Source organism: Oryctolagus cuniculus, chromosome 10, assembly GCF_964237555.1.
Source record: "Oryctolagus cuniculus chromosome 10, mOryCun1.1, whole genome shotgun sequence".
NCBI lineage: Eukaryota > Metazoa > Chordata > Mammalia > Lagomorpha > Leporidae > Oryctolagus > Oryctolagus cuniculus.
Genome location: NC_091441.1, coordinates 108700754 through 108721605, shown reverse-complemented (window position 1 = coordinate 108721605; position 20852 = coordinate 108700754). Strand labels below are relative to the sequence as shown.

Below are 20852 nucleotides of genomic sequence, written 5' to 3'. Positions count from 1 at the left end.
TGAACCAAGAAATGGAAGACCTCTCTATCTTTCTCTCTCTCCGCCTCTGCCTCTCTGTAACTCTGCCTTTCAAATAAATAAATAAATCTTAAAAAAAAAAAAAAAAAAAAGAACTTGTGGCAGAAAAGGAACCCCTCACCTTCCACTCCGCTGTCTGAGAAGCAGCGCAGTGCATCTCAGCCCGTGGCCCCGGGAGCCAGGGATCTGGGCTCCAAGTCAGGGCTGCAATCCCAGCCCCTCCTCACAAATAAGCAGAGGTGGGGTCTGGCCACTGTTTGGGACACCTGCACCCTGTACCAGAGTTCTGTCTGTCTCTGCTGCTGATCCGGCACTGTGGGAGGGAACGGGTGATGTCCCAAGTATCTGGGTTCCTGCTACCCACACAGGAGACCTTCATGGAGTGTCTGGCTCCTGGCTTTGGCCTAGCACAGTCCCAGTTGTTGGGGGCATTTAGGGAGTGAACCAGCAGATGGAAGATCTCACCCTCCCTTTGACTTTGCCTTTCAAACAAGTAATAAACAAACAAACAAACAAACCAAAAGACAGCAACAACCTCTTTTCTAGGTCCCTAACTGCATCGAGTCCCTCTCAGATGGGGTCCTGGTCAGCACAGACAGTTCTTGGACAGAGACCTGAATTCCCCTCACAGAGCCCACTCCCTTCCATGGGCTGTCCCCAGGTGTTCTTCGGCCTCCAGAGCCTGTCTGGAAACCCCCGTGACCACGCGGGCTACCCTGCAGGGCTGTGCTGAGGCCAGACATGCACTTCAGCTCCTGTCCCAGAGAAACGGAATGCGAGACACATGTGCATCTTCTACTGCCATTATAAACAAAGAAACAAACAAACAAGCAAACAACACTGAACTTCTTTTTTTAAACAGACTGTTTTTATTGTTGTTAAAGGTGTATCTATTTATCATTTATTTGAAAGGCAGAATTATAGAGAGGAAGAGAGAGTTCTTCGATCTGCTGGTTCACTCCCCAGATGGATTTAACAGCCAGGGCAGGGCTGGGTGGAAGCCAGGAACCAGGAACTCTTTCCATGTGGGATACCAGTGTCACAGACAGTACTATGCTACAATGTGGGCCTAAAGACTTTGTTGTTATTAAAAAGTAGTTTTAGGGGGCCAGCATTGTGGTGTAGCAGGTAAAGCCGATGCCTGTGGTGCCAGCATCCCATATGGGCGCCGGTTGAAGTCCTGGCTGCTCCACTTCCAGTCCAGTTTTCTGCTATAGCCTAGGAAAGCAGTAGAAGCTGGCCTAAGTCTTTGGGCCCCTGCACCCGCATGAGAGACCTGGAGGAAGCTCCTGGCTCCTGGCTTCAGATCGGCACAGTTCAGGCCGTTGCAGCTATTTGGGGAGTGAACCAGCAGATGAAGGCCTCTCTTTCTCTCTCTGTGTAACTCTTTCAAATAAACAAATAAATCTTTTTTCTTAAAAAAAAAAAAAAAGCAGTTTTAGAGGGGCCAGTATTGTGATGCTGCAGGCTAAGCTACCATCTATTATACCAGCATCCCATGTCATAGCACAGGTTCAAGTCCCAACTGCTCAGTTTCCAATCCAGCTACTGCACCTGGGGAAGGCAGCAGATGATGGCCCAAATGCTTGGGCCCCTTCACCCATGAGGGAGACCAGGATGGAGCTCCTGGCTTTGGTTCAGTCCCAGCAGTTATGGCCATTTGCAGAGTGAACCAGTGGAGAAATGTCTCTGTGTGTGTGTATCTGTCTGTCTCTTTTTCTGTCATTCTGCCTCCAAATAAATAAATAAATACACCTTTTTTTAAAAAAAAAAAAAGTGCTCAGCAAAGCAGAGTGGAAAGTGTGGCGTTTCCACGCACTCCTGCCCCTTCCACACGCATGCATGCACGCACACACATACACACACAAGCACACCCTGCCAGAGCGGTTCCCACACTGACATCACTGTCACTCAGCCCGCGTTTCCCCCAGGGCTCCCACTTGGCCTTCTGGTCTGCAGGCATGGACAGACAGGTCACATCCTGCAGCCACCATCTCAGTTCTGAGTCGCTTTGCTGCCCTTAAAACCCTGTGCTGTCCCCACACTCCCCCGTGTGTTTTAAAATCTCTAAGAAGCCACTTTTTTTTTTTTTTTTTTTTTTTTTTTTGGACAGGCAGAGTTATACAGTGAGAGAGAGAGAGAGAGAGAGAGAGAGAAAGGTCTTCCTTCCATTGGTTCATCCTCCAAATGGTTGCTACGGCCAGTGCGCTGCGCCGATCCGAAGCCAGGAGACAGATGCTCCTTCCTGGTCTCCCATGTGGGTGCAGGGCCCAAGCACTTGGGCCACCCTCCACTGCCCTCCCGGGCCACAGCAGAGAGCTGGACTGGAAGAGGAGCAACCGGGACAGAATCTGACACCCAACCGGGACTAGAACCCGGGGTGCTGGCGCCGCAGGCGGAGGATTAGCCTAGTGAGCCACAGCACTGGCCAAGAAGCCACATTTTACCAAGTTCTGGGTTGATGCACCAATGCTGTAATGGGATCCAACACGGCCCAAACATGACTCTGACTGTGGCACTGCCCAGGCTCTACCTGCTCACAGCCACACTCAGTCTGCTCAGCTTCGACCAGGCTCACAAACCACCCGCACCCACGTCTCTCCCACAGCTGGAGAGAGGGACAGCTCTGGGGTCTGCACAGCAGCTTCCAGCTCTGCGCTCACTTCTGTCAGGGTGCTAATCCCACCCAGGAAGCTCAGTGCTGGTGACCCAGGCAATCCAGAACAGCAGGGGCCCCCAGCTCCTGAGGCCACCTCCCAGCCTGGGAGAAGCAGGGGCTGCACCTTTAACCAACTTCTTAGCCCTCAGGCTGATAACAGAACAATAAGCCCAGCCTGGAGATAAGATAATGCTGGAGAGGGCCCCCCCAAACACACACTCACACACACACACTCACACACACACACACACACATTCCCTCAGTCAGGGGGAGGGGTGAGTGGCTGAATCCTACAAGCCAGTCAATTCCCTCCCACCCTGTCACCTGTTGGGGTGGTGGGGGTGTACCCTCCTTGCATCAGGACCCTGCATCTCCAGCAGGGGGAGGTCATCCCAACTATGCCCAAGAGGCTGCAGTCCAGGTGGGCTTTTCCATAACCAGGACAAGGATGCCCTTCAGCAACCTGACTTCCTTCTTGGGCACACACAGGGGCACCTCTGAGAGCACAGAAGACGCAGAGTCCAGCACTGCTTGTCCACAGGACAGGGCCATCGCTGAGCCTGCCTTCCTCACAGGTGTGCGGCATAGCGGCTTTAATGAGGTATACTATGAAAATTAATGGTAAAACTCGCCTTCAAACTGCACTTTTTATTTTGTGTGCCTGTGCAGGTGCAAACAACTGAAATCTCTACTTAGTACAGAGTCGGTCTTCTTTATATCAAGTCAATTAAAAACGAATCTTAATCGAAAATGGAATGGGAAAGGGAGTGGAGGTGGGATGGGAGGGCAGAAATGGGGGGGAAGAAACACTATATCCCTAAAAGCTGTACATATGAAATGTGTATTCATTAAATAAAAACCTTCAGAAAAAAAAAGTACATTAGGAACTGCTGGTAGGAGGAGACCATGGAAGGAAAGGTGTGCACCCAACTCAAATTGAGACTGCCTGGGGTGCAGGGTGGATGGAACTTGGGAGGGGCCATCAAGGGGAGTCCACCCTTATCTGCAAGCTTTTATTTAAAAACAGCCTTGGCCGGCACCGCGGCTCACTAGGCTAATCCTCCGCCTTGCGGCGCTGGCACACCGGCTTCTAGTCCCGGTCGGGGCGCCGGATTCTGTCCCTGTTGCCCCTCTTCCAGGCCAGCCCTCTGCTGTGGCCAGGGAGTGCAGTGGAGGATGGCCCAGGTGCTTGGGCCCTGCACCCCATGGGAGACCAGGAGAAGCACCTGGCTCCTGCCTTCAGATCAGCATGGTGCGCCGGCTGCAGCGCGCCGGCCGCAGCGGCCATTGGAGGGTGAACCAACGGCAAAAGGAAGACCTTTCTCTCTGTCTCTCTCTCTCACTGTCCACTCTGCCTGTCAAAAAATTTAAAAAATAATAAAAAAAAAACAGCCTAGAAACATATACATTGTTGCACAGTGGTCAATTCTGATGCCAGGAACCGGCTACTCCCCACTAACCTTTGCTTTCTTATCATCCCAACTTCTATGTAAAATACTTCCCTACCTCCAGCACTGAAAGCAACTCAAGATAACTACTGCTGTGTTCTCATTTGACAGATAAATCAACTGAACCTCAAAAGAAGCAGGGTTGGGGGCTGGCACTGTGGCTTAGCAGGTAAAGCCGCCAGCTCCAGTGCCAGCATCCCATATGGGGGCCGGTTAGAGTCCCAGCTGCTTCACTTCCAGTCCAGCTCTCTGCTGTGGCCTGGGGAAGCAGTGGAAGATGGCCCAAGTGCTTGCGCCCCTGCACTCGCGTGGAAGACCCAGAAGAAGCTCCTGGCTCCTGCCTTCGAATTGGCACAGCTCTCGCCTTTGTGGCCATCTGGGGAGTGAACCAGTACATGAAAGACCTTTCCCCAACCCTTCTGTCTCTGCCTCTGTCTCTCTGTAACTCTGCCTTTCAAGTAAGTAAAAAAAAAAAAGTGGGGTTGGTTTAAGGCCACACTGGGGCCTAGGAGCAGGACATTCTCTGCTGCTGGAGACACGGCTGGGCCAGACAGGAGCCCAGGCACTCCAGGACGGAGGCCCCTGGAGATGTGGGCTGGTCCTCTGCTGCGCTGGGAATGCCAGTGCAGGCCCTGTGTGCACGGCTCACGAACATCTCTGCTCCAGGAGAGAAGAATCACCTTTGTGGCACAGGGAGGACATGGCCAGGCACAGTGGTTCACCAGCCAGCCAGGCAGGGAGGGACAGGGAGTGCGGGTGGAGCTAAAGAGGTGACAGCTCGCACTGCTGCAGAGCCAGCAACATCAAGGGATGGTGGCATCTATCAGAAAATGCAAGTGCACTGGGGGTAGGGATGGGTAACTGGCCATATCCCCCTGGCTGGGCCAGAGCTCCAGGTGTCTGCTCGAACATTACCCTGGCCATGTGAGGGCGTTAGGGGACGACGGGGTCAGCACAGAAACCTCAACACTGAGTACGGCTGCTGCCCTTCCTGGTGTGGGGTCTTCGTCCAGTCAGTGGCACAGACCGAGTCAGAGGGGCTCTACCCTCCCTGCCTGACAGTCTCTGAGCTGGGACATCGCTGGGCCGATGCCCTCAGCCAAGAGCCGCACCTGCAGCTCTTCCAGCTCTCTAGCAGAGATCTCGGGACTCACCAGCCTCCACAAGCACGTGCACCCTGGGGCAGTGCAGTGTTGCTCAGGGCCCCATTCAGTTCTCTCCTCCTCAATCCTCTCCTCCATGGACAGGTGGGGAGAGCTGAGGTTCTAAGATCGAAGGGGCTGCCACTCATCTGCTGTGTGACGCCAAAGACACGACTTAACCTCTCTGGGCCTCCATAGCTGCATCAGCACAATAAAACAAAGATGGCACCTACTGCAAGGGTTGGGTGGAGTAGATGGGACAGTCAACGTAAGGCACTCGCCACAGCTCAAATTTAGGGACAGGGAGGCACTACCAAACGGGGTGGGGCTTGTGGTCCCACAGTGCCAGGTGTGATTCTGACCACAGGAACTTGGCTCCTCAAAGGAGAAAAGTGAGCATCAGAGCGGTGAAGGAAGCCACAGTGAGACATCCCTCATACAGGTCGGAACCACTGTTATCCCAACCCACGCAGCCATTCTGTTCTTCAGGCAGATTTCTGTTTTTCAGCAAAGCCAGGATGTTTCTCATATCTGGGTAACAGTATTTAAGAATGTCTACCTAACTCACTATTTTTTTTAAACTTTTGACGGGGGCCAGATTTCGATCCCAGGGACTGATGTGCCCATCAGGCTACAAATCCTGTGTTTAGGACTGGAAGGCTCTTCTGAGAAATGGGGGAGGGGGAGCAGTGTGAGACAGAGTTGATTGCATTTTGTAACCTAACCCGGGGGAGGGAAAGGGAAATCCTCTTTTTTACAATATTTTTGTTCTGTTTTTCTCTTGTTGTTTCCTCTTAACCTTGAATTTTTACTAATTTCCTCCTGATTTATAATTTTTGTTCCTCATCTGGGAATTTGAAATCTTAGGGCTTAATGTTACACCAATTTTTCCAAAGAGTTCAAATCACTTTAATACTAGAACATGGTAAATCTGCAGCTGTTTCAAGCAGCTGGTGGGTTTAAAATGTCTTTGGTACCATTAAATGTTCTGAAAGGTGAATGTAAAATGTGTAAATTCTGTTTTTTTTTTTAAATAACAATAAACTTTCAAAGAGAAAAAAAAAAAAAAAAGGACCGCTGTTATCGCAGCGAAAGACATCCAGCGTTGGTGTGACAGGAGTTCAGTCAGTTCTTTCTTCCAGGACAGACAATGAGAGCGGTGAGCAAAGCAAGTGAAAGTAGATTTTACTGAGAAAGAGGGACTCCCGCTGGCCAGGAGGTCTCCCCAAGGCGGGGGTCCGTCCAGGTCTGAGTACTGGGAGCTCAAACCAGCTCATCAATTCTTTTTTTTTTTTTCCAAAGATTTATTTATTTATTTGAAAGTCAGAGTTACAGAGAGAGGAGAGGCAGAGAGAAAGAGAGGTCTTCCATCCAATGGTTCTCCCCAATTGGCTGCAGCGGCCAGAGCTGTGCTGATCCGAAGCCAGGAGCCAGGAGCTTCTTCTGGGTCTCCCACCTGGGTGCAGGGGCCCAAGGACTTGGGCCGTCTTCCACTGCTTTCCCAGGCCATAGCAGAGAGCCGGATCAGAAGTGGAGCAGCCAGGACTGGAACTGGCGCCCTTCCGGGATGCCGGCGCTTCAGGCCAGGGAGTTAACCCGCTGCGCCACAGCGCTGGCCCTGTGCTCATCCATTCTTCTACATAGTTCCAACACGTCAGGGCTCTGCTTCGCTTTTTTGTCTATTGCGTAGCGGTCATGGTTCCTGACCAGTCACCAAAGGCTATAGCGCTGACCACTTGGGAGATGTGACAGCTGAGAAATGCAGGTGAGCAGACCACGGCAGGCAGGTTACGTCTACCTGATGTGCTGCTAAGCCCCTGAGAGTGCTGCTCTGGTGCGTCCTGCTCCGACGCCAGGGCCAAGCCTCTCATAGGGTTACCTATGGGCGTGCTGCAGGACCCGCTGTGTTCCCTATCAATCTGTCCATCTGCTTGTGGAAATGTCTTTTGTTTAATCTGTGCATGGCAGGTTTCACACACACACCTGGTTCCTTATTCCTCACTGCCTATTCACCCTTCTAACTCCTCGTGTTAGCAAGGACAGACAGCAAAGGGAACCCCCTGCCCACTGCTGGTGGGAATGCACATTAGTTCAGCCATTGTGGGAAACAGCACAGAGGGTCCTCGAAATGCTAACAGCAGAGCCCCCACAGATCCAGCGATCCCACCACTGGGTGTCTATCCACGAGAGAAAAGCAGTGTGCTGAGACAGCTGCTCTCCCAGGCTCAGCCACAGCAGCTGGGACACAGAAGCCACTGGTGTCCATCCACAGACGATGCACAGGGGGCATGTGCTGTGCTACACGGTGGAATCCTGTCCATTCGCCTCAGCACAGATGAAGCCAGAGAAGATCACGCAAGGTCAAATGTGGTGGAATGGGAAGGTGAGAAGGTCATGAGAAGGTGAGAAGGTCTTGCCAAGATGGCAGCTGACAACAGAGCCTGTCTGGCAACAGGCTGTGATTGGTTAGGGCATAGACCGCCCCTTGACTGGATTGGCTGCCTTGGCTATATAAGCTGCTGCAGCAACTGAAATTGCAGGCTGCTTGCCTCAGGCCTGCTTTCACCCAACTCCTGGGGTCTGTGTGGTGACTTCGCGCCTCTTGCCCCCACCACGCTCCTCATCTCAGGAACAAATCAACTTCAACAGTCAAACACACCAGGCACAGAAGCATCAACAACGCACCATCATGCTCAGCTCAATCTAAACAAGCGGATCCGCCAGAGCAGCGAGTGGCGCGGTGGTAACCAGCAGTGGCAGTGGTTAGCAGAGAGGGGACAACGGGAGGCACTGAGGAAAGGACACAGAATTACAGTAAGACGGGAGGAATCTTTTAAAGATTTATTTATTTATTTGAAAGGCAGAGTTACAGACAGGCAGAGGCAGAGAGAGATAGAGTGTCTCCTATCTGCTGGTTCACTCCCCTAATGGCCGCAGTGGCTAAAGCTGGACCAGTCCAAAGCCAGGAGCCAGGAACTTCTGGGTCTCCCACATAGGTGCAGGGGCCCAAGCACTTGGGCCATCTTCTACTGCTTTCCTGGGCCAAAGTAGAGCAGCCAGGACTCGAACCAGTACCCACAAGGGATTCCAGTGCTGCAAGTGGTTGCTTTACCCACTATTCCACAGCACTGGCCACAGAGGGAATCATTCAAAACTATGTCCTTAGTAGGCAAATATACCAACAGGAAATAGAAAAGTGACTGTGTGGGTGTGGGAGTGGAGAGGGAAGCTGGGGGCAGAGGAGAACACAGAATGGCCGCCGATGGCACCGGCATTTCCTGGGAGGGATGGTGGTGGCGGGTGCACATCTCTAACAGCACACTAACCCCGCTGCAGCACACACTTCCACCGGGTCAGGCACACGAGGCTGGGTTATAACACAGTGCAGCTGGGCTTATTTAAGTAATGAAAGGAGGAAGTGCAGTTCCTTCCCCATTGTGGTCATCTGCACTTGAACCTGTCCCCTTCCTGCCTGAATGAAGCCCCCATGCCGCCCAACCAGCCACATGCTGGGAGCTACAAGCACGGGTTCAGGTGCTGGGACACGGCTACACCACCGACCACACAGGACCCCTCCAAGGCGACCCATCCCGCCTCCGCTTATGCTGTTTCCCTCCCCTTCCCACCTGCGCCCATCCCGCCCCACCCTCAGGGTTTCTGGCAAACCCACCTGCCCCCCACCCCGCCCCAAGGCCAGGCAGCTGGGGCTCCCTAGAGTCTCTGGTGGTTCACTGAATCCACATCCGCTGGGTGGTTTGTGGTGTCCTAGACCCTGTTCTCAGCGCCAGGGACAGAATCAAGCGCGAATTTCCTGTGCACCCCCGCCTCCATAGAGCCAGCACGTTGGTCGGGGCACAACAAGAATAACTCAAAAGGGCAGCTGAGTGACAAGGGCGCTTGGACAAACAGAGAGCCTGGAAGGGGAGGGCTGCAACGTTGAGCGGCTCAGAGAACATGGGTGAAGCGGGTGCTGTGCCCCAGAGGGGAGGCGGGCATGGGCGGTTTCCATGAATGGGTGATGGATGCCCTTCACCCACTGAGACAGACACATGGCTGCTTTCTTACACTGATTTAACCCAACTTTGCTTTCCTGGGCTGTAACCCACTGTCCTTGTGACATCCTCTGCGTTTCAAGTGCCAGTGTTCTGCTAAGGGACTCTGTATTTAGGGCCCCTGGTTTTCTCGTCCTCCTGATGTTTGAGTCTAGTCTGCACTCATCCCCATGGTGGCCTCACAGAGGCTGGGTGAGGAAGTGACAGTTCCTTCCCTCTCCCTTCTGGCTTCCTTAAATGCTGCACAGAAATGATAGGTGAGCCCACCTGGCTTGGCATTCTCTTGATGAGAAGGTTTTTCAGGACACACATGGTTTTTCCAAACATGCCAAGTGGAACAGAAGGCACTGAGGCACCTTTCCAAGTGTTCTGAGAGCTGTCCAGCATTCTGCACAGCGAGAACCCAGGTGTACCCACCTGACAGCTGGGAGGCTGAGCCAGGGTGGTCACAAGGCTGCCCTATCTCCCTTCCTCTCTGCATCCTCCCTGACCACACCCATGTCCTTGTAGGCCACGCCTCCTGCCTCCTGGCCACCCACGGGGCAGCCACAGGGCAGCATGGTTCCCACACTGGATGTGTGTGGAGTCTGGGCCACCCCCTAAACACCTTCCCCCAGGATGTTACGACCTCCTCACATCCTATACTGAAAAGGGCATCACGAGGTGGGGAGGCTTTGTGGCCTTATAAGAAAGGGCACCCCCTGGGGCCGGTGCTGGGGCACAGCGCATAAAGTTACCGCCTGCAGTGCCAGCATCCCATATGGGCACCAGTTTTGAGTTCCAGCTGCTCCACTTCTGATCCAGCTCTCTGCTATGGCCTGGGAAAGCAGTGGAAAATGGCCCGAGTCCTTGAACCCCTGCACCCGCGCGGGAGACCCAGAGGAAGCTCCTGGCTCCTGGCTTCAGATCAGCGCAGCTCTGGCCGTTGCAGCCAACTGGGGAGTGATGGAAGACCTCTCTCTCTCTCTCTCTCTCTCTCTGCTTCTCCTTCTCCTGCACCCAACAAGAGGGTCCTCACCAAGCCCCCGCCATGCCAGCCCTCCAATCTGGGGACCTGCAGCTCCCGGAGCTGTCAGGAACACGTCTAATGCACCCAGCAATGGTACTTGGTCAGTGCAGCCTGAACGCACCAAGGCCACTTCCTCCCCACTCTCAGTCCGTGGAAGCCTGGAGGGCTCACACCTCCTCTGGAAACAGGGAGGCCCAGGACAGGGGCCTGGCCACAGAGGGCAGCTCAGACTCAAGGATGTGCCCAAAACGAGCACAGCCACAAGTGCAGTGACGGAGGCCCACTGGCCTTGAACCTGGGAGGCTATCGGGCAGCATCCCGATCCTGCTACCCAGGGGAGTACATGGCCAAGGTCAGTATGCAAAGAGGGAGGAGCCCAGTCCCGGCGACCTCACATTAGCTCCTGCAGCATGGAAGCCAGACACAAGTTCTGCGTGGCCTTGTCCTCATCAGGAGCCCAAAGAGCATGACCTTGTCTTCCTGCAGCCAATTTGGTTTGGCCTTCCTATCACAGCAGTTCAAAGAGGATGCACAAATCCCCAACCCCAAGTGAGTTCCTTAAGCCTTAACACTGTTTTATTCAGATCACAAGTGCTATATGTGTGTTTGAGAGGCAGAAAGAGAGACAGAGCTCCCACCTGCTGGCTCACTCACCCAAACGCCCACAATAGCTGGGGCCAGGCCAACGCCAGGAGACTGGAACTTTATCAGGGTCTCCCCTGTGAATGGTAGGGACCTAACTACTTAAGCCATCACCTGCCATCTCCCAGGAAGCTGGAAAGGAAGTGGAGGGGGTCTGGAACCCAGACAATCCAATATGGGATGCGGACCTCCCAAGTGACATCTTAACTGCTAAGCCATATGCCTGATCCTGGTACTGTATTTGAAACTAGCAGCAGCAGTAACCATCACTCCTACCGTGTCAAGTACACAATGAAACACAACCTGAGCATTCCATTTGCCTCCCAGCAATCCAGGAAGACCTCCAGCGATATACAAGGAAACCTGCACTGCACATGAAGTGACCTGCGTAAGGCCACATCCCTTGAAAAGGGCCTCAGGGTTGTCAGGCTCTGGACCCCTGGTCTGCACCAGACCTTGTTTCTCTGTGCTAGTGCTGGGAGGTCAGAGGCCTCCTACCCCTGCTGTGCAGCCCACAGGAGGGGCTGGGTGCAGACCTGGCAGAGGCAGCCTTGCCCTGCACCTGTCTCGACCCCCCCCACCACCATGTATCGGCATCGTTCAACAGGTCACCAACTTGGCAAAAACCCCGTGGAGGGCCCAGGCAGGGCGGTGTCGGCTGCTGAGAGGCACCGCACGCTCCCTTGCGCACCGAGGCCTGGGCACAATTCTGGGGCTCGCAGTCTAATTCTGAGCACGCTCTGCTCGGGAGGGTGGGGCGCGGCTGCTGGCCTGGGCCCTCCTTTGTGGAGTGGAAAGTCACAGTCAAAGGGGGTTTTCTTTGTGTCTTTGTTCTCAGGGTTAGGTGGGGAATGACACACAAAGGAGCAACAGAAAATTGGTTCTGCAGTTTGGGTTCCTCTGCTCCCCACTACCACACACACGTGTGCACACACATGCAACAAGGGGCGACGTGGAAGCCTTTGCCCCTGGCTCCAGTCTGTGTGCCACCTGCCCAGGCCTGTCACCTCCAGGTACTACTTGTTTCCTTTTCTTACCTTTTTCTTTGAAATAGATTCTCCTTTACTCAAACACTCCTTGCCTAGGAAAGCTTACAAAGGAGCACAAACAGAAAACTCCCAGGGAGCTGGGGTGGGGTTGGGGTGGCAGGGGGACACTGCGGCACAAACACTCTGGGCCCATCTGCCCACCCCCTGGGAGGACGCGCAGTGACCAAGTACTAACCAAAATGGGGCCACATTGCCAGGACAGAGAGCAGGAGGGAACAGGCAGGGGGTGTCGAACGTTGAAGGGGGCCAGGGTTTCGGTTTTACAAGACTTGACGAGTCCCGCCATGGACAGCGGTGACAGCCGCACAACACCACAGATGTGCCTACCACCACGGAGCTCCACACCTAGCAAAAAAAATTGACCATAAGAGGGTCAATTTTACGCTCAAACTTAAAAGAAAAAAAATGTAAACAACATATATCGGTACCAAAGGAAACTTCGATCTTGAGAAAAGTCTGATGGACTGAGAGCAAATCTCGGGAGAGGGACAGAAGGTCCGGCTGGGTCCCTTTGAGGAGCTGCTCCCCACTCCCCACAAACGGGAGCAGGAGGCAGGCAGGCAACAAGAGAAGCCGGGGATACTTCACCATCAGCCAAAAAGTAACAGTGGGAAAAAACAGAAGTGAGATTTGTGCAAAAGAACTGGGGGTTGGGGGGACAATGCAGTGCCCTCTCCATGCCCCTGCAGGGCCCAGCCCACACAGCACAGACAGCGCCTGCATCACCAAATCTATGCTGAGGGGCTACAAGAGCATAGGCGGAACAGGGCACCCACAAAGGAACAGGAAGGAAACACCCCTCCAGGGCTCTGCTAAAGGCTGTCGGTCTGTCCTGCCTTGCAGAGGCACAGCTGCATGCAGCCCTGGGGGCCAGGGAGCAGCAGCCGGGAGAGTAGGGCCTAGAAGGCCAGGCCCAGTCCTGCCCCGCTCAACACCTGACCCCACCACCCTCTTCCTGTCTCTAACCATAGCCCACAAGCTCCCATGTGGCCAGACCTCTGCCAACCTCTCTCACCTCCCTGCACCCTTGCCCTCACCACGAATGCCTCTTTGTGCTCTTACAACAAGCTCAGACTCTCCATAGGGCCTGGGCACCTGCCATACTTTCCAGCTAGACCCCATTCAAGTCCCAGCTCAACTCCAAAGAGACTTGTCCTACAAACCCCACCCAAAAATGCACGCCACCTCCTGCAATCCTCATCTCAAAATCTACTTCCTTCACAGACTTACTCTGTGTCAAATGCATCTACTTATCCTGTCTTAACTATTTAACTCCTGCTATCAACTCCAAGGGCCAGAGAGGAGGGAAACACCCACTCCTTCACTGTCATGGCCTCAGTCGTCAAACAGAGGAGGGGAGGTTACTGAAGAGTCACACGCACTTGTCCCCTGTTTACTAAGTGACTCTGCGGCCCTCACTTGTGAAATCCACATTCCCCAACAGTATTTGGCCCTGTAGCACTCAGGCAGAATGGGCCTTCACTGCCCTAGGCCCTACCACCACCTGCCACGAATGACCTAGACCAAAATCTACGATTCTGAGACCCCTGGCAGAGGGAGTAGGAGAGAGATTCAGTCTTAGGAAGAGTGCACAACATGGGGGCGAGGGGGAAACCGCCTGCACAGAGGGCCCAAAGTATAAGTAAGGGTCAGGGAAGGCAAATGATTGGGCCACAGAAGTTGTAAAAGGGTAGGCGACTAGTTGAGTGCATCTTGCTTTTTGCTGTTGAGCTTCTACTTTGTAAAGTGTTGATTTTAATTTGCGGAAGGGTTTTTCTGAGGCCCGACTGCCTCCCTGTCCAGCTTCCAGCCTAGGAACTGTTTGTGTCTCCTTCCGAGGCCGAGCCCCTGGGCGCTGCACCAGGCCACCAGGCCAGGTGGTGCTCTGATTCACAGAGGGCTCTCCAGCCTCACTCGACAGAGGACGGCAAGGGGGCTGGCTGGCTGCTGCTTCCTGGCACTGGGGCCAGCAGAGGAACGCGAGGTGTCTGTAACCAAAGGCGGTGCTGGCCTCTGACTGCCAGAGCCACAGGTCAGTCAAGACAGAGGAACAGGGGGTCTTTCATGCCCTGATTCCCTCAGCATCACCAGAGCTGCTTAGAATCTGGCACACCCCCAGGACCAGGTCCCCAGTGCAGTGGCCCTCGTCCTCCTTGGCCCAAAAAAGGACTTCTACTTGCCTGCCTGGCAGCCCCTACTCCAGCGGCTGAGATGGCCCCTGCGCATCTGAGAGCAGCTGCACCCCAGTTCAGAACAAGCCTGGCAAACATGGCAGGCAAGGGGAGTGACAGCTCGGGGCTGACAACAGGACGCTCCGCCCAGAGCCCAGGAGGTTGCACAACACGCCCCTGCCTCCAGAGTCAGCCAATGGCTGGTTGAGAGCGAGCAAAAAAAAAAAAAAAAAAAAAAAAAAAAAGACAACAACAACAAAAAAACTCAAAAGCTTGGTCCTACCTTTCCTTTAGGCAGGACAACCTGCAGTGCAACTTGACCCCAGAGGCAGGGGCTTGCTCCCCTCCTCCCCCTCCCCTGCTTCCTAGCACAGCACAGGGCAAAGGGATCCTGTCCTGGGCTCTACTTCTGGGAAACCAGCCTGCTCAGAAGCCACACACTCTGGGACTCAGACTGCAGGGCAAAGAACAAATGCATGGCGCCACCTCTCCCCAGCAGAGCCTGGAAAACACTGGAAACACGGGGAGGTCTTGAAGCAGCAGAGAGGTACATGGGCTTTGATGGCAGCTGGCAGCTGGAGGAAGATGCAATTCAGAGGCCAGAGGCAGGTCTGAGGCAATGCAAGGACCGAGCTGCAAGGGGGGGAAATCAAGACCTACAAGGACTGTGCCAGGGTCTCCTTTCTCTATTTGCCCAGCTTTCCCTGTACTATTTTGTATCGGAAAATATACCTTTCAAAGGAGCCAATAAAATATACTTTATGAAGCACTTTCAAAAACACATAAAACATCTAAGAATCAGGAATGTCTGGAACAACAAGCTCTACCGGCTGGATGCAACTGCAGGTGTTCAATTCGAGTCTGGCGTCCCCTGGTCTCATGGGGCAGGGAAGGTCCAACCCAGTCCCTGTCACACTCCCACCTCCGGCGGCTCAGACTTCCCCGGGGCAGACATGATGACTGCCAGGGCTTCCCCCGCCCTAAAGCTGTCCAGTGATTTGATGCAATCAAGTCAAGAAACAGAAGAGTGAACTTGAAGCTCGGGCAGTGATTTCAATACCCTGGGCGCTCAGCAGCCAACTCCACGGATGGGTGAAAATTGCACGTCAGAGCTCAGAGAGCTGAAGCTGAGCCCCTTGGATGAAGAGGCGATTTCTTCCGAGGCTTAGACCGTGGCTCTGTGGCTTGGGAAAAGATGCCGGCTCCTCATGCCTCCTGAGGAAGGTCTTTCAAGCTAAAGCAATACAGGACTACGCCAGGAATGACGGAATGCTTTCCTGTGAAGTGGAGGGGAAACTGCAACCAGCAATCATCTGAGAAGACCACAAAGAGTCAGGCGTTTGCAACAGAGGCTGCGGATCAGACACCAAGCGAGGTCTGAGGTCCTTAGCTCTTCCCCGGTGCACCGGAGATTAGGGGAGTGTTTTCCTCTTCCTCCTACGAGTAAACTCAAATCCACCAACATACATCATCAGCTCCTCTCAGAAAAGAAAATGCACTTAGAAGGGGAAAAAAAGTTGTTATTTTACAAAGAGTATAGCCACAGGATCTCAGAGGAAGCAGCGCACAAATAGGTCCAAAGGGATTCACTTGAAGCCAGCTGCCTGTACTAACCAGCTTCCTCTTTCGTGCCCATATATCAAAACAGACAACTTCAACCAGAGAATTAGCACGTGTGTCCTCCAGGGCATAAACGAACAGTTGATCCTCTCCGCCACACAAAGGCCATAGGCAGGGCCAGGACACAGACCTCACGTGAAGGCCAAGGTCAGCCTGAGCATCAAGAACTCCAAACGCCAGGGGCCCACTCAACACACTTCTTTCAGAAGGCGAACTTTTTTTTTTTTTTTTTTTTTTTTGACAGGCAGAGTGGACAGTGAGAGAGAGACAGAGAGAGAAAGGTCTTCCTTTTGCCGCTGGTTCACCCTCCAATGGCCGCCGCTGCAGCCGGCGCACCGCGCTGATCCTGGCAGGAGCCAGGAGCCAGGTGCTTTTCCTGGTCTCCCATGGGGTGCAGGGCCCAAGCACCTGGGCCATCCTCCACTGCACTCCCTGGCCATAGCAGAGAGCTGGCCTGGAAGAGGAGCAACCGGGACAGAATCCGGCGCCCCAACCGGGACTAGAACCCGGTGTGCCGGCGCCGCAAGGTGGAGGATTAGCCTATTGAGCCACGGCGCCGGCTCAAAAGGCGAACTTTCTAAAATCCAACAGGAGCATCCAGCTCTGCGGCCTAGTAAGTAGGCTAAGCCTCCGCCTGCAGCATCGGCATCCCATATTGTCCTCCACTCGTGCCTGGCTCCTCCTATTCTGATCCAGCTCCCTGCTTATAGCCTGGGAAAGCAGTGAAAGCTGGCCCAAGAGCTTGGGCCTATGCAACTGCCAGGGAGACCCTGAAGAAGCTCCTGGCTTCTGATTGGCCCAGCTCCACACCTTGAGGCTATTTGGAAAATGAACCAGCAGGTGGAAGACCTCTCTCTGCCTTTCCCTGTCTGTAACTCTGCCTCTAAAATAAATATATAAAATCATTTAAAAAGTAAACAAAATTTAAAATCCAATGAGCACAAGGGAAAAGTAATAGAGAATGATGGTCCAGGCCCTGGGCAGCACGCTGACGTGGGTGCAGCCTGACGTCCCTATACACTTAGAACACGCTTGCCTGCACCCTACCGGGGTGGGAAGATGAAAGAGGCAGCCAAAGTGCGCAAGGAGGGTGGGGCGGGAAGGGCCCTTTCACTTCCAGCAGGGCGCGTGCTGAGGCAAGGGTGAGGCCCGGGCGCCACCCACTGAAACCTCCAACCTGCTTCGAGCGGCTCTGCATCACCCTCTTCGGGGCCCAGCCCGGGGCCCCTAGAGATGAAGAGGGCTGGCAGTCAGAGGCCTCTAACTGTATTCCTCGCTGGGATTCCACAGGCCGAATTCACTCAACTCCAGAGCTCCCCCAGAGGGAAGCAGAAAAGCAACCGGGTCGCGCACCTAGGCAGACCCCACCAACCATTCCCTGGCCTCGCCCCTCCCATCTGTACAACGGGCCTCCCGAAGTTCCACCAAACACCCTTCAGCCGAACTAGAACGATTCACCGCCTTCCACATCCACAAGCCACTGATCACATCAGACGCGCGCCCGGGACGAGTCCCCGAGTACCAGATACTGCGGAAACCCGAGTCCCCAGGCTAGGGCTTGGCAGCGACTTGACCACCTGCCCCAGGGTCCTGGACTGAAGGGAAAGTAAGACCCCGGTGCCTCCCTCTCGATTCAAAGCCAGGAGCCTCCGTTCCCAAGTCAGCCCCATCAGGGGCCCCTTCGTCCGCACAAGTTGTAAACGTGCAGGCCGCAGCCGCCAGGCCGCCTCCCATTGCAGTAGCGCCCAGGCCCGGCGGCGCCATGCGCAGTGGCAGCGACCCGCGCGCACGCCGCCAGGTCATGCGCGACCCGCGGCAGCCCGAGCAGCGGTGGAAGCCGCCGCCGGCAGGCCCGTGACCCAGTGCTCGCTCGCCGCGCACCTGCCGGCCCCGCCAGCCCCCAGGCGCCAGCCCGGGCCTGAAGGCCGCGGGCCGGGAGGCCGCCCGGGACCTACCCCCTCTCCCCCCGCCACCCCGCAGCCGCCGGCCTCACCGCGCCGGCGCACCTGCAGCACGCGCCGGCCGGGCCGACCCGGCGCTGGGGCCCAGCCCGGCCCACGAGCGCCTCCCTCCCCGGCCCGCCCCGCCGGCCGGGCGCCTCACCAGCGGTAGCAGCCCTCAGAGGCCTCCAGGGTGAAGTTCACGCGCGTGGACCGCGTGAAGGGCAGCAGCACTTTGGGGATGTTGAGCTTGGCTGCTGCGGGGATGGGGCCCAGCGCCAACAGCACTGCGAGCGTGAGCAGCGGCCGCGGACACCCCCCGCCCCGCGCCGCCATCCTCGCCGCGCTTCACCTCCGGCGACCCGGCCGCCCGCCCGCGCGCTCCCCCGCGCGTCCTCGGTCCCGGCCCGCGCCGGGCCGGCAGGTGATAAGCGCGGGAGCGAGGGGGCGGGGCGTGGGCCGCCGCGAGGGCCACTTCCTGGGCCCTGGCGGGCCGAGCGCGGGAACTGGAGGGGGCCGAGCCTGCAGCGACCCCACCCCCGGCCTCAAGCCCGCACGGCCCCGGGGCGCACCCAGCTCGCCGCGGGACACAGGGTGGGGGTGGGGCGCGGCGCGCGCCTGCGGTGGTGGGGAGGGCTGAGTGCGCGCGCCTAGGGACGCCCGCGCAGATCTCCGGTCGCACGCCTGGGCCGCATGGTGGTAGTGGGCGCGTGAACTGAACCGGACGCCACCCAGGAGCTTCCCAACCGTGCAGCGGTCATTCACCTTGCTCGGCGCCCCTCGTGGCGGAACAGGGCCGCCGGCTCCCCGACTGCGAGGGGACTGCTGGGACGCACGGTGCCTCCACCGAAGCCATGCTGCTCGGAAGAGGGGCAGAGGCGTAGGCCTTGTCGCCTTTGAGCCCCTTTCGGGGAGAAAACTAACTGGACTAGCCTGAAAGCCCCACGGCCTTGGGGGCCGCCAGCTCCCCAGGCTCTGACTGTTCTCAGTCTTCAAGAAGCTGTAAGCAGTCGCACTGGTAGGTAGGAAGTTAGAAATGAGCCTGTGTGTGTAAGGGGCCCGAGGAAAATGCAAAGGCACAGAAGCTGACTTTGGAAGCAGCCCAGCGCCTACATCAAAGCCCTGCCCAGAGGCTGGTAACCTTCCAGGTGTTCCCAGCCCTTCCCCCAAGGAAAGCTCCCAGGAGAATTCTCTCTCCCCAGGATCAAATGGGTTACCCTGGCCTGATAACACTGAGCAGTAAAACCTCTACATTCTCCTCCAAGTCAGGCACCTGGGGGAAACCCCTTGTCCTGTCGCCAGCAAGACTCCACCTGTCTGACAACACCAGTAGTAAACTTGGGAAGGGATTTTTCTTATTAAACTCAGCAAACCTTTCGGCCTGGAGAAGGGGGCAGAGGTAAAGAAAGTCGGTGGGAAGACTCCCTTAAAAACCAGGAGTCTAAACAAAGCACCCACACTCCGCTCTCTGCTCTCCACTGAGCCACCCACCTGGCCTGCCAGGTATGTTTTCTCCATCTAACCATGTCACCTGGCCTCCCCTAGTCTGAGCGACTGGGCACTCTCTCTCTGTCCCCAACAGAACCTTGCTACTCTGCTCTCTCACACCTGAATCACCTGAATTATTTCTTGCGAGAAGACAAGAACCCCAAGACTTCTCTCCAGTGACAGCACCAGGGTCACACCTGAGAAGCCTGCACCATTGTGTCTCCGCACCACTCCGCCAAAGTTTCAACATGGCCAAGTTCCCGCGTGCATTCTGGGGGCTGATTTGTGGTTGTGCCCATCCTGACCTGCACCAAGGAATGAGGTCAGCAGGTACTGAATGCCTCTGAAACGGTTGTACTGGGGGGGGGGGGGAGGGGAGGCCCAGACTAGTTGGGGGTTAGAGGAGGAGCACGCAGGCCCAGGCCCAGGAGTAAGGAGCCAGGAAGTGGGTGGGGAGACTTGAGTATACCCAGAAAAACCCACACCAACTGCCACTGAATGAGCGAATGCAACGTTCAATTATTTTTTTCTTTCTTTCGTTTTTTACTTATTTGAAAGAGTTCGGGAGAGAGCGAGCAAGCGCTTCCATCTCCTGGTTCACTCCCCCAGCCAGGACTGGGCCAAGCTAAAGCAAGGAGCCAGGAGCTTCTTCAGCATCTCCCACCTGAGTGGCAGGGACCCCAGCACTTGAGCCATCTTCTGTTGCTTTCCCAGGCCATTAACAGGGAGCTGGATCAGAAGCAGGGCAGCTCATCAGGAGACAGCACCCATATGGGACAATAGCTCCGCAGGTGGCGGCTTTACCCTCCATTCCACAACGCAAGCCCAGCCGAGACACTACCTGGAAAAGGCGTTCTCTGGGCTGGACACAGATGTCTCACCAGGCTGCAGACCCCCGCCCCCTCGGGCACCACGGAGCTTCTGGACATGGTGAGGGGCGCCTTGGGATCCCCTTCAAAGCCTGAAGGGCCCAGCCCAGGGAAGTGACTGTTGGGAGATGTCATCTCCAGAGGTGGGGAGGTCTTCCTGTGTGGAAGCGGGCATTCTGCTGGGAAAGTTCTAGTGCATTCTCTTTTGTAAGAAAAACGCAGCCCCAGAGTGCGTGTCTAGGAGGCTTTTTCCTTTGTGTTCGTGTTCACACAGTGGACTGCTCTGGCTTGGAGTAGCCACAGCAGTCAGCTGGCTTCCCTTGAAAAGGACTCCTACTCGGGTGCTCGAGCTGTCACCCAGCGCCTTTCCCACAGGCACCTGAGTGCAGTTGAAGACGTTAGTGTTACCGGAGAAATGCAGGGTTCTCGTCTTCGCACAAGAAAGAATTCAGGCGTGAGACAAAGAGTAGTGGGAGGTAAAATAGCAAGGTTTATTAGGGAAGGGACATCCGTAAGGATGCATGGGCACCTCTCCAGACAGGACCTGGGCAAGAGTGCAGTGGCTCGGACTTGGGGGGGGGGGGTTACATGGTTGAGTGGAGAGATTACACCTGGCCAGACCAGGCGGGCTGAGCACCCAGTCCAGCAGTCCGGTTGAGGGGGGGGAGGGTGTTAAGGAGATGGGTCTTGCTTCCCCACCTCTGCTCCTCTTGGAACAAAGGAAAACTTCTGAGTTTTCCCCTGA

General features: G+C 55.4%; 1 protein-coding gene and 1 long non-coding RNA gene across 2 annotated transcripts in view; one reads left to right on the top strand and one right to left on the bottom strand.

Annotated features, from left to right (window-relative positions):
* NUP210 (nucleoporin 210) overlaps positions 1 to 18199 on the bottom strand; it is an 89136-nt gene extending 70937 nt beyond the window's left edge. Inside the window, exon 1 of the mRNA XM_051852612.2 lies at positions 17914 to 18199. Coding sequence (XP_051708572.2) covers positions 17914 to 18086 — 173 coding nt within the window. The 5' untranslated portion in view covers positions 18087 to 18199. The remainder of the gene's footprint in view (positions 1 to 17913) is intronic.
* On the top strand, positions 18035 to 20424 carry LOC103349158 (uncharacterized). Its single transcript, XR_007921956.2, has 3 exons — positions 18035 to 18174; positions 19333 to 19568; positions 19953 to 20424. It is a non-coding gene; the product is annotated as an uncharacterized lncRNA (long non-coding RNA).
* Positions 20425 to 20852: the final 428 nt, after the last annotated feature.